Source organism: Antennarius striatus, chromosome 6 (assembly GCF_040054535.1).
Source record: "Antennarius striatus isolate MH-2024 chromosome 6, ASM4005453v1, whole genome shotgun sequence".
Lineage (NCBI taxonomy): Eukaryota > Metazoa > Chordata > Actinopteri > Lophiiformes > Antennariidae > Antennarius > Antennarius striatus.
Window position 1 is genome coordinate 6,888,201 of NC_090781.1, and position 21,471 is coordinate 6,909,671.

Consider the following 21,471-nt stretch of genomic DNA (forward strand, 5'->3'; position numbering starts at 1 on the left):
CTTGAGCTACTTGACAATTGATTAAAAAACATCAATAACTTGTGTTTCTGACTGAATGCAATGTTTCGCAGCATTCTGCTTGTGTCACCATCAAAGCTCCAGCCAAAGCTAAGCATTTTTGATCAATATATATATAAGATTTCCTGCCATCAGCAAGATTTTTGTAAGTTACTTGATGAAGTTTCATAATCAAAATTTGTTTATTTAATGAGATGTTGTGCTTTACACTAGGGGGAGACAAAGACCCTTGATAGCTGGACAGACTGAGTCTACAGCACATTATTCAATTAATGATTTACAGTTTATGTCACAAGAATGAAATATAGGTGCAATTACAAAAGCCATTCTTAAAGAGAGAAAGTGTTAGCTCCATTTTACTTACTTCAGCTGCAGACCCATGCAGGCCAACAGTGTTGTACGAACAAAGTGTCCTGTCAGTGTTACTGTGCAACTGAATCAGTTTTTTGTCATTAGTGACACTTGGTGATTAGCTATTGACATTTACAAGCATTAAGTGTGCTTATAGTTGGGGCTGATCCTGGTTCGAGGTGTGATGCCTAGTGGAGCGTTGAGGCAATGGGGGCCTGGTGGTTTAATTGAATTGCGTTTGTGTAGAATGTGGAACATATTACTGGGTTGTATCCTCGGGGAGGCCATTCGTAACAATAGAGAAAGAAGCAGGAAAGACACAGAGCCAGGGAGAGGAGAAGGGGGAGGGTTACAGAAACACACTTTCGCACTAGATCTCAGCACCATTATGTCATATTGTCATAGAGTTTATAGGATGTTGCACAATCAATAACCAATTTCTAGAGTTTGCTGGAAAGGTAAAGGGCATTTTTGTTACATAACCTATTTTCCATCCACACTAATATAAATATTCATGCACACCTGACCTTGGTCGGCTTGAAGAGACATTTCTTCAAGATCAAAACTATTCCACTCTTTTTATAGCCAAGCACATAGCGCGTCGGTTGTAATAAACCACTTTGTGCTTTTTATGACTCAGCATAAATGAATATGTCTCAACAATTGATATGCAGCAGGCATGTCTGGGTTGTTGTAACAACAGCTGCTACTATATATGTCACTGCTAGCTAAAGGAGCAATATACATCACACACACTTGTTTCAGCCTACTGATGCGTTTTTAAAACTGTGGATCCTTCAGCCGTATCCGGAGGAGCACCACTGCTAAGAATTGCATTCTGATGATCAGAATAATGAGTTTACTTCTATCTCACAAGTTTTTTTTAATTTTTTTATAGAAGTTCCTTCTCAGTGTTAACGAGACCTTCAAAGAGTGGAGGTACTCACTGAGGAGGACTCGAGGCTTATTTTCCGTCTTTTCAACAACTCCTCAATCAGATAATTTGAAGAGCGTAAGGCTTAAGCTGAAAAGGGTCGATACTGCATTTTCCCTGACAGCATCCCAGTGAAAGTCATATTCTGCAATTTCAAAAAAACATTTCACCACACATAGAATCTTCAAGAAGGACTTTGGAATGCGTCATATTTAATACATCAAATACAACTCACTCACACAGGCGATATTTGTAATAGATGAACCACATCGGTGTTTGAGTCACACAATAAATACATTTCTACAGTGATGCAGTAAAGAAACAGGAACACATTCAGTTGGAATAGCAATCTTACTGTAGACATTAAGTCTGAGAAGTAAATGTGACATCTGCAATTTGTAATTTGCTGTGACGTCAGTAATGAGGATGGATTAAAGGAGGACGCAGGGGAGAGTACAAGAACGACCTGCAGACAAATTCAGATCAAATGGAAAATTAACATGTTTTTGTATATTTAAATTACATAATGCATTCATTAATGTACACAGCAGAACACAGATAAATGCACATCCATACAGTATAAAAGCGTTGCAGTAAATTTTCCTTAAAAAGATACAATACAAAAAGAACTCGCAGCGCAGTCTATAAAAATGTAATAAAACAAAATAAACTTAGCAAGTATAACAGGCTTTATACAGACTTATATATCAACATTGATGGCAGTAGAGCACTTTATAGGTTAAAAATCCCAGAAGCCCTCATGCTGCTGATATTTTTAGTAACTTGACACATTAGTATGTCTAAATGAAGCAAGGCTGGTTTTATCTGACAAACGTTTACAACAGTAACATGTTGTTCATTCTTCTGTATTTGATTGTGGATCCATGGTACAAACTTGAGGACTTGGGCATCTTTGTTTCGATTTGCACAAAAAGCAGCAAATCCAAAGAGGAGATTGACTGGTAGGATTTCCACGGCTGACTCGGATACATTTGGAGATTGGAATTTTTTTGGAGGTGATTGGTTAGTACCTTGAAAGAGCAGAGAACATGTTCATTATTTAGCATGGAATGATATTTATACTAAATAGCCAGTGTCACATCTCAAACAATATACAAATTTAACATCTAAATGATGTGAACAGCACATGACTTTCATTTTAGGTTATCGTTTTTATCTTCAAACATATGTTTATCCCTGTCAGAGGAAACTGCATTAAATGCATTCACACATATAAATAAATACTAAACTACCATTTCTGAAGGAAAATTCTCCTTGTGGAAGATGTTTGAAAACTTCATGAAAAGTCAGCACAGTACAAATGAAGGACGTATGAGCAATTCCAGGAATGAAAGTCTTTTTGATGGGAGGTGACACACGCAGGTACTGAGGCGACAAGAACCAAAAACACAGCTATGAGTAATAAAGGTATGATTCATGAGTTTGGAAGCAATGACTGGTGATGTCACTGATCTGGGTCACACTGAGAGCTTGATATTTATAATACCGTGTTAGTGACAACCACGTTTATTGGGTGACGGGGGCAGCTGGACAGGCTTTCTGATCAGAGGGGATGGCTAGGTAGTTTGTCCTGCAGGCAGATTGGTTGGGAAAAAAACAACAAAAGTGTGTAAGTGCTCTCAGGCCTGTCCACACACTGCTCAAGATTTCAGCAGCGCTCACCATAGTGTAACACAAACAAATGTCTATTGTTTTGTGTGCGCAAGGGTTTGACCATTCATATTCTCCCTCGGATTCATGATCCCATCACTATAATGGGGGATAATGTACAGGCTATGCATTGTTAGGGGCTGGGGGGGTGGGGCATACCTTCATACAACAATCAACAGGAAACTTATATTGTGAAAAGTAACAATACCGTCAATCAACAAGCATCCAGCATTCAGAACTACGCAGGAACAATGCAAAACATACGGTACTTGATTAGTATTTTTTTCATAGATGGTTGTTTTTACTGCCATGTTCAGTCTCGTCCTTCTGTACCACAACCCATTCAGTCTGACACACTAATGCACCAGAAAATTCTACCTCAAAATGGCCTGGTAAACATCCATTAAGCCCTGGGAGCAAAGAGGCCGGCCACAAAATGCTCTCTCTCTGAATGGTTGTTGCTTCTCACTCTGGAATGTGTTTTCATGCAGGTCAATAATGACTGGAGGAATCCACCAGCCATTAACTCATTCAGACGACACTCAGTCGCCGACACTGAAGTTTATAGAGTTTTGCACATTCGATCACATTCGATGCTTAACTGATGTGAGCTTGTGATCTGTTCAGGAATCGATGCACCTGAAATTTAAGGGTTAAGTAGTATGTAAATATGTCAGCCCCCTCTTGGCTTAAACATGACTGTAAATGTAGCCTCTAATGGTATTTTACCCTCCTCTGCGATTATTGACTGATTTAAAAAGGGCTTCATGAATGGTTTACCGTTGTACTGCAGCAAAAAGCAATATACCGGTATATTTGATGTATTCCTTGCCTCTGAAAACGTTTTATCCATAAAACCATTGTTTAAAATAAATATGAATTTTTTGTATTTTTTTTTCATGAAGGTTTTGTGAAGTGATTATCTGCATGTAATGCATGTTATCGGTTCATCTTTTTAATTCTGGATATAAATTATGAAGCCAAAAGTTGTTACCCTCAATCAGCCGGCCTTGTCAGCAACTTGCATTCAGGTTTGTGTCAACGCTGACAAGGTGACTCATAAAGTCAGTTTCTGGTGGAGCTGCAAAATCCACAGAGGATGTAAAATGATTGTTTAAGAAATAGAGTCCTTCAGCTGGGCTTAGCATTATTTATAGCTGCCAAGCAGGCAAAGTGAAAAACATATTACTGTTGCAGTAGGGCCTAACCTCTTTCTACTGTAATTTGTCATGTCCATATAAGAGAAAGTGCGATATGTATTTGGATGTTGTCAATAAATGTGTATTAAGGACACAGAGTTTTCAAAAAAAAAGTAATCTCCGTTAGCGTCTGACTATTTGTGACTCACGCAGCGTCCTGTGTTTGCTCATCAGACTTGGAGATCTTCCGGTAGCAGTAGACCATCTCTACCAGCAACCAGAATGTTAAGAACACCAGCAGCACATACATCATGATCTCAGAGTAGACTGCTGTGGTGTCGTCACTGGCTGTGGAACACAAAAAACAGCAAAGAATGTTTTATTCAGTGTGCATCCCACCTCTGAATGCACTCACAGTGGAAAGAGCAGAGAGCTGTTAACTCACATGTAAAGGTTATGCTTAAGTTTGGTCATGTATGTGCAACACTGCTGACCCTGAATGATCTGTCAGATGTCATTTCTGTGCTACGCTTCAAACATTATGCCTTAATTTCACAGACTGGAAAGCTTCAGACAATATGTGCTTTACTTGTTATCATGCAACTGAACTTTGAGCAAACTTTAAATGGTGTGCATATTGTTTAACAATAAACTAAATGCATTAGTCAGGTGTTGCACACAGAACTGGATGATTGTACCTGTAGTGCAATGGAACGAGCCCAAGAAGTTCATGGTGCCCGAGTCATGTTACATTCTTCACAAAACATTTGCATTGATAATTTTCATTTTAAAATATTTACAGATCATGCATTGATTACATCCATGTTTGCTTGCAAGCAGTCTTCTTAACCCTAGTCGTTGTTGCTTTGCTTCAGATAGTGTAACTGTGAAAATGATGTCCATGCACTGGCGCTGGCGTAAAAAAAACAGGGACTGCCACCTAAAGTCATGGCGCTACAAGGTTCCAGTAAATATCATAGAAGTGGTTCTCAGGGCATGTCAAAGATTTTAGGATTTAAAGAGATGAAAATGTTATTTTTAGGATTAGGTTTTGGTTTTCAGGAGGCCAATGCCAGACTAATTAACATCAATTTTATATTTTGGCATTTTAGCAAAGGGCTCAGTTTCCCTTTCCAAGTCTGCCATACAAACATCATATGCCTTTATCAACACTGAAACAATCAGTGCTCAAATACAAGTATCTGCACCTCTTCACATCAAATGGACATCCACCAAGCTTACATTGTTTTGTATTTTCATAGCTCCTCACTCACCTCTCATTTCATATTCAAAGACAGATGACTCTTGAGGTTGTCTTATATGTTAAACAGGAGGAAAGATTAATGCAAATAAAACATGTTTCAATTCACATTCCGGCACCTGACAATTGTTTACAGACAGCCTTGATAAAACATGAACCTGAACTACTATATTTTTTTAATGTGGGGGGTCTTAATTAGCCACTGTGAACCACCGTATAGTGAATGTGTACCAAATTCCAGAAAGCTTGCTGACATTTGACAACTCAAACTGATGACTCTGCAGCCTCTGCAAATAGAGGCTGTTAGTGCAATACAATCCCAAAGACGGAAAAGCACAGATACGCCTGTAACCAAATCCATTCTACTGCTGTGGACATTATTGTTACATGGCTCCCAAGCTATAATTTATAATACTCTAACTGGCTTTATGAAATTTGATAGCACTGTTGTATGAGATATGAAGTGAGGATTTCTATATGTATTGATCAAACTGGAGTATGTTGTGCAAAGCTGCACGTCCAGAGACAATCCCAATTCAATTTGTCTCCTGAGATATAATCTTTGCATGACCATAATATATATATATAATGAACTACATGCTACTTGCAAGCAAATTTAAATAATGTTTAACAGAAAAATAGAGCATGAATAATCCCAAATATACATGGTGACTTGTATATTCGATAAAGATGGAAAAATGACACATTCAGCAAGGCAAGCACTCGGGACGCGGAATACATTACCCCTTACATTAGAAAGCAAAGTAGCTGGTTTGAATTAACCCCTTCACTGACAACAGAAGAAAGCTTTGATGAACAATAAAAATAGACAGAACATAGAATATACAGTTATTCCTCTTCGTTACAATCACAACAAAGGAAGAGAAGGAAAGCAACATGAGTGGCACCCTGCCCTCACACCGATGTGTCATATAGTGGAAACAAGAAGAGAATGCAAATTTCTCTGAAAGTGGCCTGATAAAATTTGGGAGTGCATCATGGAGTGTTGTGTGAAACACAAAAGGAACATTCAATACACAGTGCCGTGTTTCTATTAGGAGGGATTCTAAGTGAATACTTCTGTATGTAACAAAATAGTCAGGTTCTTTATTCACTGTTAAAATGTGCAAACAGTAGTTCAAACAAGGGCTGCACCTGCAGAGTAAAACAATGTACTGTATAATTAATATCATGATAATGTAAAGCATGCAAGATAAACATATTATACACTCACTTCTTTTGGGAAGACACTTTTGGACCCTTTATGAGAACTTATATTTACATTAATGCAAAATATTTATTTTATATTTGCTTTGGAGAAATTTTAAAATGATTACTATTTTGTTTAATGTTGCACATCAGATAAAGTGAGAAAACAGCTTTATCTCAAATGTCTTGAGAGATATGAGGCAAGCCACTTCCTGAAAGGACGGCAATCTCTACTGTAAAATCCGACTGACCTTCTGTGTATATGTGGAATCACCCAGTGAGAGTGTGACAGAATGTGGAAACTGTTCAGCCTCACCTTTCTCCTTTACCGACAAATTGATGTTCTTGGTCAAGGACACCGAGGGAGTAAAGAAGTCAAACTCAAATTCTCGAATTACACGGCACTCATAGATGCCACTGTCATTATAGGTGACGTTGATGATTTGAATAGAGACATCTTGCAAGTCCTGACTTCCATTCCAGGTCAGTCTACCTTTAAACGGTCCGTCCAATGCAGATGGACTCTCATTCTCATACTTGTATATCTATAGGAGACAGGAGGAACAAGCAGAAATGCATACACAGTTTGCACTAGAATGAGCACACGCGACACTCAAATACAATGATGTCTCTGCAACTTACATGAGTTTTGGTAGGGGGGATGTCATTTTCTTTTTTTGGCGTGTAGTACCAATCAACTCGTGTCTTTGCTTTAATCTCCTCCCTCCTTAAACAGGCAATGCAAGTCAACTTCATGGATCTCCCAAGAACTGCTTCTGTCCCTGAAGGGACGTCAACACACACCTGCTGGCCTGGGTGGACTGAAGGAACACAGTTCGATTCAGCAGCTTGCCCAATATAAACTCAATCTAAAGCACCCTGTGCACTTTATCTTATTGTTGCTTCGCTCACTGCCCAGAAAAATGGTGGCTGTTTCACAGTCTGCTGCCGAACAGATGTGAATATTATCACCAAATGATTGAGCTTAAGGTGTAGTTTTTTTACTCTATGACATCACTGTTGGAAGCTGATAATGCGCACACACACACACACACACACACACACACACACACACACACACACACACACACACGTGCACACACACACACACACGCGCACTCACACTTAACCTTACAGTGAAGTAAGAGACAAAAATATACTACTTGAAAGATTTTAAATAAAACACATTAAATTTCTCAAAATCTAAAAAACTAAATCAGCCATTTCTGTCTTAAAATATATTTCAAATTGATATATTTCAGTACAAGCAACATGTTCAGAAGAAATATTAGATTATCTGGCTGTTATATTGCTACTTGTGAAAACAGAACTACTTAAACCAGGGTTGTCAAACTTATTTCGGTCTGAAATAAGTGAAAGTAAACATGGTGGCCAGACCAGTAAACATACAGCAAAATTACATAGAAGTAACGATAAATCCACTTTTTTTTTCTTTGTTTTGAAAGATAAAGTAGTTTATGATTTATTTTATTTTTTTTCATATTGCAGTACATATGTAAATCTGGCCGTACATTTGACACTCTTGATTTAAACAACATCTTGTGTTCAAGGAACTCCAAAAGGTTGCAGGTATAATTCATTGTATGAACAACCTTCAGCATCACCTTTACTAAGGTGTCTTGAAAAATCAGACATGAAATGTCTGACTATTTGAATACAACTACGTACCACATTGTGAAATCTATTATAAATATCTTTTGAGAGGTGATCAGCTCTTGTATTCTGTACTTACTACGTGACACAAAACTAAATCAATGTTAAAAAGACAAATTCAATCGAACATCTCGATAAACACTAGAGACCTGAGTCACAACACTAAAAGCATAACCAAGTTCATCCAAGTCAGTAAGCACTAATGATGGCCCTGGCACATTAATAGGAAGAAGGAGGAACACATGGAGGGAGCAAGGGATGGATGGATGGAATGTTGTTTCTTAGGTGCCTTTGTCTAGGAGGAAGGAAAGTGCATTGTGGGTAAGTAGTAAGTAAGACGAGAAAGAAGCGAGTGATACATGTGTTAAACTGGGGTATCCCTGACGAACATATTGAAACCCAATTTGATGACTTTGATGCTGTTAAGTGGATTTCACAAGGACACAGAAGTACACACAGAGTATTTTTATTTTATTTCATCCTCTGTTAAAGGAACGATAAGGGTATGTGGAAGTGGGAAAGTTGTGGGGAAATTGCATGAAGGGAAAGAATTGAAGGGATTATCAACACAAAGATGTGGTGTGTGTGTGTGTGTGGGGGGGGGTGCTGTGTTTGGTCCACCGCTCTTATATAACCCAGAGTCCCCCCCAGGGAGACAGAGACAACATTGACTTCATCCCTTTTTTTTTTCTTTTTTGAATGAGGGTCATAGAAAAGCAAGGAAAGGGAGAGGGAGCACAGAGGGAGAGGAGAGAGAGAGAGAGAGAGAGAGAGAGAGAGAGAGAGAGAGAGAGAGAGAGAGAGAGAGAGAGAGAGAGAGAGAGAGAGAAACAGGAAGAAAGAAATCTTAATAACCCATTATCCTTTACGTCGTGGATCAATACAGCTCTTCCAGGGGAGAGGAGCGTTAAATTGTGTCTTAACATTGAAACTGAAATTTAAGATCATCGGTGTGACGTTAAAACATCCACAGAAAAAAAGGGAGCTCTGAACATCCGACTCATACTCACCGACAAAAACCAGAAGGACCAAAGTTTGCAAGTAACCTGCGACTTGAAGAACCATGTTTAGCTTTTCGTGGAGTTTTTTGTTGACTGAGGCCCTGTAACTTTTTTTTTTTTTTTTTTTTTTTTTTTGAAGCAAAAGTCTTCTTCACACCAGTCTGGGATGAGTTCAGGACCACGGACAGCGCCTCTGTTCGTAACTTCCCTGAACGCGACCTGCGGATCAGTCCGACGCCAAACGCTGTTGACGAGCCGCAGAAGTCTTTACGCGCTCATCTGTGACCCACTGACCCACGACACGTCACTGCATCATCAGGGATTTAGAGATGTAACTTCACAAGTCAATCCAGTCGCTGTAAATAAGAAAGCCGTCTCCAAATGCTGTTTTGTTCTAGTCCGAGAGAAAAGAAAAGAAAAACCCCCAAAAAGAACCTGTGGAGTCTCAGGAGGTGACTACCGTCGTGGTGTGGGAAGTTTGTTCCGCGTGAACAGCGACAAATACGATAAACCCCCGTCTTATTCCACCCCTCAGACAATAACACGGCTATCTGTCTGTGTCCTCCATTAAAGATGACTGATAACATTTCCCTGCCGCCTGGTCACAGCCTTCATTTTCCAGCACTTAGCGCCGGGAGCGCAGACGGTTCAATGCGCATGCGCCATCCTCCCACACTACAGCGAGCATGACCACATTATGTCGGTAATTTGGGAAGGGCGAACCCACCCGACACGCATGTCTGTTTGCATGGGCTGTTTGCTTAGGCTGATGGCTGCAGGAGGCAGACAAACACAACATGAACAGATAATGTCCACAGATAAATGTGTGATGATGTGAGAAATGGAATCCGGAGACTTATAAGGATTCCTATTTTTACATCACATAGAAATGGACCAACACTTCTGTTTAAAAAATGATATGTTCAGTCAATGTATAATGTATGTATAATGATTCATCATGGAGAACTGTATGTTGAAATGGTCTTTAACAGTAGAGGAACCCAAGTTTACAAGCAATATAGATAGTATGAAATCACATACAGCATAACACAAAATCATACGAATCTGAATTTGCTGCAAAGAAGCTGATTCAGTACAGAGAGGGACCCATCTGTCTGTTCTAATGATCTTCTATCCTGTGGAGTTAGCCTTAAAAGGTTTGACATTTTCAGTGATGTTCTGTCTATATTTGGGCACAAGCTCAGCCACCTAGATGTCCAACACTGCTTTCCTTTATTTCCCAGTCATTTATGGGATAAGCAATGCTAAATATGAGTGACAAGGAAAAATTAAGTCAGGGTTATTCACGGATCCAGACTAAAAATGACTGAAAACATTTTTTTTCTGTCCATCACACCAACACAACCTTTCGGCTGAAGTGACTGCTGAACAGGATAATTCTAGCAAATTATTTCACTTATCAAAAGCTGCAGCAATTTGACTCTTGTGAAGGCTGGCAGATGTGATGGGAATGCATTATGCATTAATTGCATTCTCTCTTTCTCTCTCTCTCTCTCTCTCTCTCTCTCTCTCTCTCTCTCTCTCTCTCACACACACACACACACACACACACACACACACACACACACACACACACACACACACACACACACACACACACACACACACACACACACACACACACACAGACACATGGTAAAAATGGGCTGTGAATTAGCTTGAAATGAAAAATTCCTGCTGCAAGAAAGCAAATAAAAGCTTCATTTGACTTCTGAATATAATTGATTGGACAGTTAAGACAGCCAATGTGTCATAACAGGACATTTATACATGCATAAATACATAGGTAACCATGGGTTACGTAGTTTGATTGTTTTGATTTACATGTGAAAAATTAATTTTCCCTCATCTTCAGTGTTTACGTTGTGTTCTTCTGACACCCAATGATAACTATTGACAACTACATTGTTTAATGCAGCTATCTACCATCTCTGTACAATAAAAAAATAAAAATGGGCAGAGATGAGTCCTTGACATGTTTGAGTCTGAAAACGTCACAAGCAGTCAAAGTCTTTAATGCTGTAGTCACAGTATCTGATATAACAAGAGGATTTCCCTTGAAGAGATAAAGCTGACTTTTTCCCCTCAAGTAACACACAAAAAGGGAAAATAAATCTTCATATCTGTTTTGATCTATTTTATTTCTAGGAAAATGAATGATGTTATAAGGACACTCTCTGCTGGCGTGGGTACTGGTAAAAACCTGAAAAGCTGAATGATCTCTCATGTTGCTGTCAGTGTCAGAAGTGGGCTGGTACTCTAAAGATGGAGACTAAATATGGCATGCCTGGTTCAACCACATCCTGCAGATAAGGGAACCATAGCAACAGTAATACAGTGCCATGGTGACTATTAGAGAGGCCTGCTTAATGACGACATGCTCACTGAGGAAGACAACAGGAAGCTTCAAAACAAGCTCAGATTTTTACACGTGGTAGTGTTGCTTTTTTACAACAAACCAAGGTGAATAAATGAATAAAGTCTTCTTCTGATAACCTCAGGGCTTCCACAGATGGATGCATACTTGACAGAACCAGAACAGAATAAGTGTTTGAGAATAAACTTATGACAAAGGCCTTATAATCTCAAAAACAGGAGGAGGAGTGTGTGTGTGTGTGTGTGTGTGTGTGTGTGTGTGTGTATGCTGTGAAATTCAGTCAAATGTAGCATCAATATCAATACTTTCCATAACTGATAGTGTGTATAAATAAGTGGCATATACACTGTATTTGCTCATATATGTACTGAATGTGCATATGTGTGTGTGTGTGTGTGTGTGTGTGTGTGTGTGTGTGTGTGTGTGTGTTTTGTGCAGGGCTCCTCGAGAACCCATTGCAGACAGCAGATTTCTAGGGATTTGGAAGGATTTCAAGATTATAACATGCTTACAGCAGGCAGCCGTGGATGAAACATGCTGTAAACTGAGATGTAGAGCACAGCTTTCAGAACCAGATGAACTCTACTGATCTCTTTCAACATCTATCATCTCTAATTATTCTTGATCCATCCATATCTGTGCCTCTTGAACTCTACTCAGTATGTGTGACATATTTTGCTATCATTAGGACATGTTTACAACCATTTACGCACACAATGGTCACACACACAGATTGTCTCCCTAAAAATAAACCTTGTGTTGACCTAAACAACCAGAGCAAAGCAAACACAGTGGCTCAAGAGTGGCTCAGCATAGATTTCTATGTCATTGTTTCTGCCACATTGAGGCAGGTACGTAGGCAATAGCAGGAGCACATACCAGATCATCAAATTGATTAGACATATGAACTCAGGGGGAGGGAGGGGGCTTATCCATGTACTTTATAAACACAAGCATACACACCTATAGGGGAAGGAAACATCCAACTGAGTAGATCTGGCACAGCGCTCTAAGCTAACACTGATAGTAAGTGATGACCTGTTCCATCTGACCTTCTGGCTTGGCTCACAACCTCCTATAGGAATAATCACTTTCTATTATGAGCCCCGGATCCCACATGTCCAATACACCATTCAAACCAGATGAAGGATGCAGCCATGCAGGGTAGAGTCTCTCTCTCTCTCTCTGCAGTAGATGTAGCAGGAATTCAAGCTTCATAGACAGCTTTCCTTTCACTTGATTAACCTGCTGGTAATAGAGACACTGAAAAGAGCTTCAGGGAGAAAGGTTGTGGCACATGGAGCGTGTTATGTGTGTGTGAAACAGGGACGACTATTGAAGTTCAGCAGTGAAAATATCAAGTGGGTCATCAGTTAGATACAATGGAAAGGTTGTTACGAACATGAACCAACAGCAGAGGTGCAAATATCACTGTCTTCATTCAGCTTTAGTTTACCGTCTTTATTACTTTTGACTGGAAATACTAAGACGTGGTTTTACATTGCTGCTAGCTGCCAGGAAATAATTCTGTTCAGGGATAACAGTTAATTAAAAACAGCACAGCCAATTTATGTTTATATAGAGTGCGCTCTTGTTCCTCACGGGTAATGTGTTCCAGGAACCACACGCGATTAACAAATTCCGCGATGGAACAACAATTTATCTTATTATTTACGGTAATTTAAACGTTTATGTACCCTCCCCATACAGATATTACACCACCTTCTATCTGTATTACCTTGTCCCACACCCTTATCAACTGTTTAAAGACTCATGGAAGATAGCGCACTTCCGGATGCTGTCAGCCAATAGAATGAGCGTACGGTATCACATGACTGCCTACCAAAAATCCACAATGAGGTGAAGCCGTGAGTGTTGATTTGCGAATGATTGATGACGCACAGTGTGTGTATGTGTGTGTGTATTTTTTTAAATTTATTTTGGAAACCTGATGCAAATTAAGATAGGCTCCTGGGATCATTGCTCGACATATAGAGAATATTATGGCGTACATGGAGAACCACGAAGATTAAAAAAGTGATATTCAGATAGAAATAACTATCAGTAAAATCTATATTCAAATGCAGTTATTGGTTACTAACCTGTCACATGTCATCATTATCAATGTGTCCGTTATATTTTCTACTGCCATTTGGCTGTTTTACTTCTACTTCCTGGACATTAAAACATCTGACAGTCCAGTAATGTGTCAGGGTTGTTGCTACAGACTGTGTCACTCCACTGCTACTCAAACAGATGACTATGTAGTTGATTGTTAACAAGAATTGTGTGTGGATTTTTTTATTTTTTTATTGGTTGTGACTCTGGCTAGCTGGAACACCGTCCCTCTGCCAGCCGTCAGCAGCAGTGCAGCCAACTATGCTGGATCACACTCCATCTTCCCCTGCTGAGTGGGGCTGTTGTTCATTTGAGTGGAGCCTCTTGTTCCATCTTTTGACTCGCTGTCATGCTGCTGGCACTGTTTGATGTGGCCTAACATGATTTGGAGCTCATTGAGGCGTTGTGATACATAGCGTCTCTTCAGCTCCAGTAGAAGTGTTCCATTACGACTCAGGCTTGGCATGTCTTTTGGTGAGGCCCTCTGTGAAATAATTGAACGCAAGGAGTACACTGTTAAGGATGTGGGGTAAAAGATATAGATTAATTAATTCACAGTCTATAATAAGCAAATGTAGGCACAAGGCATGTTGATGCATTCAGATTCACACAGGGAGGACAGTGAACATAATGTCAATATGATGAAACAAATGTATGAATGTATAATATAGTTAAAATAAGTTATAATTTATAAATAATTATTGTATGATTTATAATTACCACAGAACAATCGCCAGCACTGTTTTCTCTCTCCTGTTTTAGTTTGCTGATTTGAGCTCTGTTTTGTAGCCGTACACTAAGCTGCAGGAAAGACTCATTCATGCGGTCAATCTCTTCCTCCACACAGGCCATCTGTAATAGAGCAAACGGTGAACTAGCAAGTGGGGTAACCCTTTAAAGAATTTAAGTCATGACATTTAGTCAATACCTGTATCGGTGTTCCATTTGGTGGCAGACCTGCTCAAATTAGCCAGGATTAACATATTTTGGCAAATGTATGTTAAAAACAGTTGAACACTGAAGTGTGCTGTGTATCTGGGAGAAGCACAACCATAATTGGGGAAAAAGGAAAAATGTCGTCTATTCAGTATCACCATTAGCTGTGATCAAACTGAAGATAGCATGGAAGAAGAAAGAGTACAAGTTTTCTGATAGCTATTGAGACAATGTCTTTTTTATTGATAACTAGTAAAGAGTTTGAGGCATTCCAGTCTGGTTTACACTTACTTTTCAAAGACAGATGCATTGTTTAAAATATCTTATGAACAGTCAAGAATTACTGCAACTGAGGTGTTAATTTTGCATACTTTATCACACGACTATTATAAATCTTCTTACCTGAGTCTGAGTCTTCTCTGGACCTCAAACTCTGTTTGAGGTTTGTGATGAGCTGCTCTAACTTGAAAAACTCGTAATTCTTAAGTCTGCAATTGGAAGATAAGGAGAAAAAAAATTTAATGGCATGGTTATAAGAGAGACAATTTTCACTGCTGTAGTTTTAACTTTCTCACAACCTGCTCGCTAATAGGGGCTCAGTGAACTGTGCTTCAGTCGGAACTCTAATGTTGAGAAATTCCTCCACCAGTGTGCCGTACTGTCCCCCTGAAGCATTCAATTTGGACTGAAAGAAGAAAGCATAAAAAGTCATCTGTCTGCTTGTGTAGTGTGATGTGTCATAATTTAATAGCAATTACACACCTCCGCTTCATTCCATTTGAAGTAAAAGTTGAACAACTGAAGGCCTAAAGCTGAGATTGCCTCATAAAGAGTCTGCATAAAGCTGTGAGGTTTAGATCCTGGGGAAAAACATAAAATATATCATATCCTTTCTAATGAAGATTTACCGTTTGCTTTTAAAATGAATTGCTAGAGACTGTTAGGCTGCACATACTGTATAAATGTAACTGCTCATGCCATACAGTGGTTTGATCTACAGCAATCAATTTGTCACAGTCTTTTTTAACGTCTTTTTTTTTTTTTTTTTTTACTTCTACCACTAGATCCAATAAAACAAGTATGTAATCATCAGTGGTCTTCATTTTCCCTGCACTGAATTACTCATCAGTCTTTAAGGTTTAAGTCTTGCTAATGAGACACAGTAATGCTCATCCTGTGCTGACACTTCATGCATTTGAATCAGTGATAGAAGAAGAAACTGCATCGTGGTCTTCCTTAGCTGCTGTGGAGGCAAAATATTTTTGAGAAAGATTAGTGCACTACATTTGGTATTACTCTCAGGAATTGCTTTCTGGCAAAAATATGAATCAAAATTGGTTCTCAGAACTCACCTATTTTATCACATGTCTGATTACCTGATGCTACACTGGCCATGGACAGCAGAAGAGTAGAGGTGAAATGTCCCACGTGCTGAAGCTTTGTCTCTGACAGGTACAGGATTTGATTAACGGCATCAAAATAAAAGTCCCTTGAGAAATGTGCCAGCAGAGGCTTGTTAGAGGAGGATGAAGGAACGGGGATTGACTTGGCCAGCAGCAGAAGAACTGAGGGGAACACTGGGTGGTTTGCAAGCAACTGCATCACCTGGCAACCAAACAGGTAAACAGCCAAGTATTGAGGTGACAGGTTGTCCAGTGTGGTTGGAATAAGTCGACCGTCATTGTTCTCCTGGACAGATTCTTCTGGAGCAGCTGAAACAGATGGAAAAAGTATATATTTTACCTTTTACGTTTGTATAGTTTGTCATGATCATAATTATTATGAGTTCAACTTGTTTTTGGTGCTGTTGGAGTTTGGGTTTTTCCAAGCCTGATTTTGTACCATTAAGGAGATGTTGATAGGTCTCAGTTGTGGCAAGGTTGTGTAAAGACTGTTGGATATTCTGCAGTGTCTTGAATAAAGGGGAAATGCTGATTATCTTTGACAGGTCCTGGTCGCTGAGACAAGGAGCTGTGCTCTGTAGATGCACTGGGAAAGACAGATTCATTTCAACATATTGACATTAACATCCAGTGCCTCTGGAAATGCAGATAGCCTTTTATGTAGATCTGTTCCGTACCTGGCTCATGGGGCAGAGGTTCTGCTTTGGTTAGATTCACTTGTAATAACTGTGGATGACATAGAAAATTAGAAATAACTGCTACCTTATTACCAAAATATGAAGGATGAACAAACACGGATATTTAGGATACCTGTGGGTAACACGTGTTCAGGTTTGTGCATCCAGCTTGCTGCTCACATTCTCTGGCCTCAGATGAACCAGCATGGCAGTACAGGGGAATAGACAAATCCTGGTTCTGCCAAGCTTCTCCTGTCAGTCGGCATAATAGAGCTTCTGCTGACCCGAGAACAGCTCCCAGTAATGATACAGAAGCCCCAGCTGGCATGATCAGAATGAAAAAAGGGTTAACAAAGAGTCTGACATATCTTTAGGCTCTAACAAGACAGCAAGAAATTATTTAAATAAGGCCCTTTTGTAGTGGGCTACATTCAGTTCCCAACTGAACTAATGCTGTTAAAGGAATACTCTGACCTATCTGAGAAAAAAATTTGATTAGACTGTTTTAAATTCTGTTTTACGTACACCACTGGTAGCCATTAAATTTTAAAGGGGTCCTATTATTTTAAAGTGGTCCTTCCTAACCCGACCAACTCCTATAACCTGGTAAACAAAAGCTCCCTGCATCATTAAATATTTGGAGTTTAAGGAATTCATGGCTAGGACCAAATCAAAACGATCGGATTTTGCTAGAGTGGCATTTGTGACGTCACAAAGTGCGCTCTGTGATTGGACAGAGTGATTGACCATATTGATTGGTTGACATGCCCAAGGGCGTGGCCATCCCCGAGAGCACAGCAACCATAGCTGCGTGTGTCCACAGCGGTCATGAACAAACAGCCTCAGCCTTTATTTACAGCCTAACAGATATTCACTGTCACCAATCAAGGGTTATGTACAACTGACACAAACCCTGCATGTGAAATTATCCAAGCAGAAATCAAAAGGTGAAATTACACACACACATACACACACGCACACACACACACACACACACACACACACACACACACACATACAGCGTACGTCCTTGTCTGTAAACATCTGTTGTCGTCGCCACTGATTTTTGTCCCAATTGCAAACAATGTGTGTTTTAAGTTCTTCGCAATGTTTACCGGTCAATAGGATCAGCCCATGCAGTGTTTACATAACGAACAACGGAGTAACGTTCGGCTGAGAAAGCAGCTCAACGATCAGCGCGGAGAAATCAAACACGAGCAAAATAAGAGAGGAATACGTAGTAATAGAGTTACTGAAAGTTAAAAAAGTTCCAGAGAGGACGCCAGTGCGCACACGTTCAAGAGGCTCCAGCAAACGAAACGCATGTGAACGTGAGGGGGGAGGGGTGATAGAGGCAGCTCAGAGGGGGGAAGGGTGGAGATAGAGAGCTGAGAGCCAGGTCCCATCAACACAGAGTGTTTGGGAGTGGAAGCAATTTTTCAATATTTAATCAAGATATTGAGGAGCACGGATCACTTTGGAGCAAGACATTTCAAATACAGTGTAGTTGGACATCTGGCAGATGAATGACATGAATTAAAAAAAGCAAAAGATGAGACCTTTAACAGAGAGAAATCGCTAGTCTGGTTCTGTGTGAGGGTCCACCAGCATCTCTAATAAATGTTCATACTTTGGTGTTCTATGTTGAGCTAAGCTGCTGCTACTGGCTATATTTTCATATTTATCTCAAAGCTATGAAAGAGGGTATGAATGACCAAGGTTCTTTGGAATGGCCTTCTGTTTTCTTCTGTAGGATGCATCACTTTATTCCTCACAGTCATGGCTGGGTCAGATCATTTTCTTCAATGAAATCACATATCATCGTTTACCTTGTGTGTCTCTCTCCCTTGCACTGTTGGTAGAAGGATTATCCCTCACTGAATTATGGATTAGCAGCTCTTTAAATAGACTTTTGCTGTCCATGTTCTCAAAGACATTCTGAAAGAAAATATACAGCATTATTTTGCTACACCTTTTAATAATTACATATAGAGTAAATTTATTTTCTTCAATTAATTGAACAATTTGTGATAGTTACACTCACCAAGAGAGTTTCAGTTTCTTGACAAATATTCCTATAAAACTCCTGCGTGTCTTTGCGGTGTCGGTCCAGTTGTGAGGCTATGTGTAGGTTCTGATCCTCCAGTTTGTCATATAAAGTCTTAACATCAAAGTCCTCCAAATCACACAACGTTGACAGACTTCCTAAATATTAGTAAAGATCAGTGTGACATATTTGAAACTCCAGAGAAATAAAGTATCTGTTTGCCAACCTTGTGAATTCAACACATTCTTTCATGTTGACATTGACACAAGATTTCTGAACTAGGTTCAATATGACTTCAGCAGCTGTCTGCAACTGTTTTGACTGAGGAGGAATATGCAATGCATGATAAGTACTTAAAACTTCAGGGCTAACTAGAATGCAAGAGAGAGCAGCACAAGCAAATATTAGCCATCATTGTTTTTATTATCATTTATCACATGGGTAATCAACTGTTAGCTGGTTATGCCTGACGGTTTCATATAATGACTAGCAAATGAACATTTAAATGCTCTGTCAAGCAGACTGAATAATAGACTAATTATTACATAAGAATGTCAACTCTACATTAGAGTCTATTTAAACACCAAAGACAGAAAAAGAACAGGCAACTTTATCAAAAAGTCAAGAGTTACTGAAAAGCATTTTTTCAAAGAGAAATCCATCCATCCATCCATCCATCCATCCATCCATCCATCCATCCATCCATCCATCCTTAACCATAACCCTAACACTAGGCCAGCCGCACCTCCCCAGGGAAGCGTCCAGGACGCATCTGAAACAGATACCCGAGTCACCTCAGCTGGCTACTTGATGTGGAAGAGCAGCAGCTGTACTCCAAGTTCCTCCCTGGTGACTGAGCTCTTTACGCCATTTCTAAGGCGCCCAGCCTCCCTACGTAGGAAACTCGTTTAAATCAGTTGTATCCAGGATCTTGTCCTTTTTGGTCATAATACAAAGCTTTGACCATATGTGAGAGTAGGAATACTCTATAGATTTTTCACTCAGCTCCTCCTTCTCTGTGACAGACCTATACAAGGTCTCCATTATTGCAGTTGCTGCACCAATCTTTATGTCAATGTCACGCTTTGTTCTTCCCTTACTCAAGAACAAGACCCCAAGATATTTGATGTCCTCTACTTAGGACAAAGACTCCCCATTAACCTGGAGAGGGCAGAAAACTCTGGTATAAAACTATGACCTTGGATTTGGAGGTACTGATCCCCATTCCATTCACTTTACGATTGTCTTCTAACCCCCCAAATATAGCCTAAAGGTCCAGGTTTGATGAGGCCAATAGAACAACATCATAAGCAAAAACAGATATGAAATCCCGTAGTCCCTGTGGTCTATGAGGATTATGAACAAAAGCAGTGCTAAGGGCAGCCCTGTCGAAGTCCAACATGCACCTGGAACTCTTAATGTACCGCAAGCAAAGCAAATCAAGCTCCTGCTTTGGTCAGACAGTGAGCCGACAACCCTTACACCGAAAGACCCCTGACACCATACTCCTGACGCACTCGCCACAAGATACCACAAGCCATCAAAAGCAGCTGTAGAATCCACATTCTCGTGTTGTGAGAAGTAATATCTTATTTTAGACCCATAAGAAAAATTATGAATGTATAACAAAATTGTTGTCATTTTACCATCTTTCAGAAAACAGTGCATTGGAATAATGTATCATATGCAGCTTTCTGATGCATCCTCTAATAAGAGGATGATTTTCTGGTCAGTCTACAATTTTTAAGGGAGTTTGTTTATATAGAAAAAAAAATTACATTACCTCCTTTTGAAATGGTAAGTTCTTCAGCTTCTGCACCTTCTCCAACTCCCCTACTGCCTAAGAAGACTCCTGTGTTTGGGACAACTAAACTGAAATGAAAGCCACAAATTCATATATAGAGAAGAGAACAGTTGAGCAGTAATGACTCTAATGGGAAATTTTTCTTTAATGGAGCAGTCAATAGAAAAGTTATTTACAGACTACACTTAACATGCACTCTGGGGATGTCCCCATGATGAGGTAGCTTTACACTGACCTGCCTCATTTCAAATGAAGTAATGCCACCTGATGCCTTAAGCCACGAAAAGCTGCTCCTGTCTGGATATTACCTCATAGCTTTCACAGATACAGTACATAATATCCATTCGAAAGGCTCTGCCTTTGGTGAGCAACACACATACTGGGGCAGTATGTCTGATCTGTCTAAAAATTCAGTCAAGTGTTCCATGTCTTTCTTGATCCAGGATCTGAAAATCCATTAACAGTCTTTCATAATATCTTGTGAACAATCAAACAAGCAAAATGTGTAATCACATGACTTTATCTATCTTGCAGCGGTGGAAAAAGATGTCACATATCTTATTAATGCACCTCTAGAGAAGGTAATCCTCAGGATGTAAGTGGTGGGATTCCAAGATGATGACCTGAGCTTTCTCTTCAATAATGGCAAAGATCATTTCAATTTGCAGCAGTCATCTGACTTTATCATGTTACATAGTTTATATAGGAAAACTTTTTAGGCTATACAGAATATGTATATTTAGTGCTCCTGAGATACCCAACAAACTATGAACAAAAAGTAAGGACATTTGAATTTAGTATCTTATTTCCTTTTTACAATCATTCTTGGC

At 39.6% G+C, this 21,471-nt stretch overlaps 2 protein-coding genes across 5 annotated transcripts; both read right to left on the reverse strand.

The window, feature by feature from the left end:
• Window positions 1-1,504: 1,504 nt before the first annotated feature.
• On the reverse strand, window positions 1,505-9,886 carry scn3b (sodium channel, voltage-gated, type III, beta). 4 transcript variants are annotated; one of them, XM_068317654.1, is made up of 6 exons: window positions 9,268-9,886; window positions 7,226-7,404; window positions 6,900-7,128; window positions 4,323-4,461; window positions 2,811-2,894; window positions 1,505-2,334 (listed from the first exon to the last, which is right to left on the reverse strand). In XM_068317654.1, the coding sequence occupies exons 1-5, from the start codon at window positions 9,320-9,322 to the stop codon at window positions 2,831-2,833; spliced, it is 666 nt and encodes a 221-aa protein (XP_068173755.1). In that variant the 5' UTR covers window positions 9,323-9,886; the 3' UTR covers window positions 1,505-2,334; window positions 2,811-2,830. The 4 variants fall into 4 exon arrangements, with proteins under 4 accessions (XP_068173755.1, XP_068173756.1, XP_068173753.1 ...); XM_068317655.1 differs by lacking the exon at window positions 2,811-2,894; XM_068317652.1 differs by lacking the exons at window positions 1,505-2,334; window positions 2,811-2,894 and adding an exon at window positions 2,349-2,689.
• Window positions 9,887-14,033: 4,147 nt separating this feature from the next.
• LOC137596756 (uncharacterized) lies at window positions 14,034-17,118 on the reverse strand. The gene is made up of 10 exons (XM_068317487.1): window positions 16,924-17,118; window positions 16,791-16,839; window positions 16,553-16,699; window positions 16,087-16,422; window positions 15,473-15,570; window positions 15,289-15,395; window positions 15,113-15,198; window positions 14,703-14,731; window positions 14,495-14,626; window positions 14,034-14,258 (listed from the first exon to the last, which is right to left on the reverse strand). The coding sequence occupies exons 1-10, from the start codon at window positions 17,116-17,118 to the stop codon at window positions 14,034-14,036; spliced, it is 1,404 nt and encodes a 467-aa protein (XP_068173588.1).
• Between the last annotated feature and the right edge of the window lie 4,353 nt (window positions 17,119-21,471).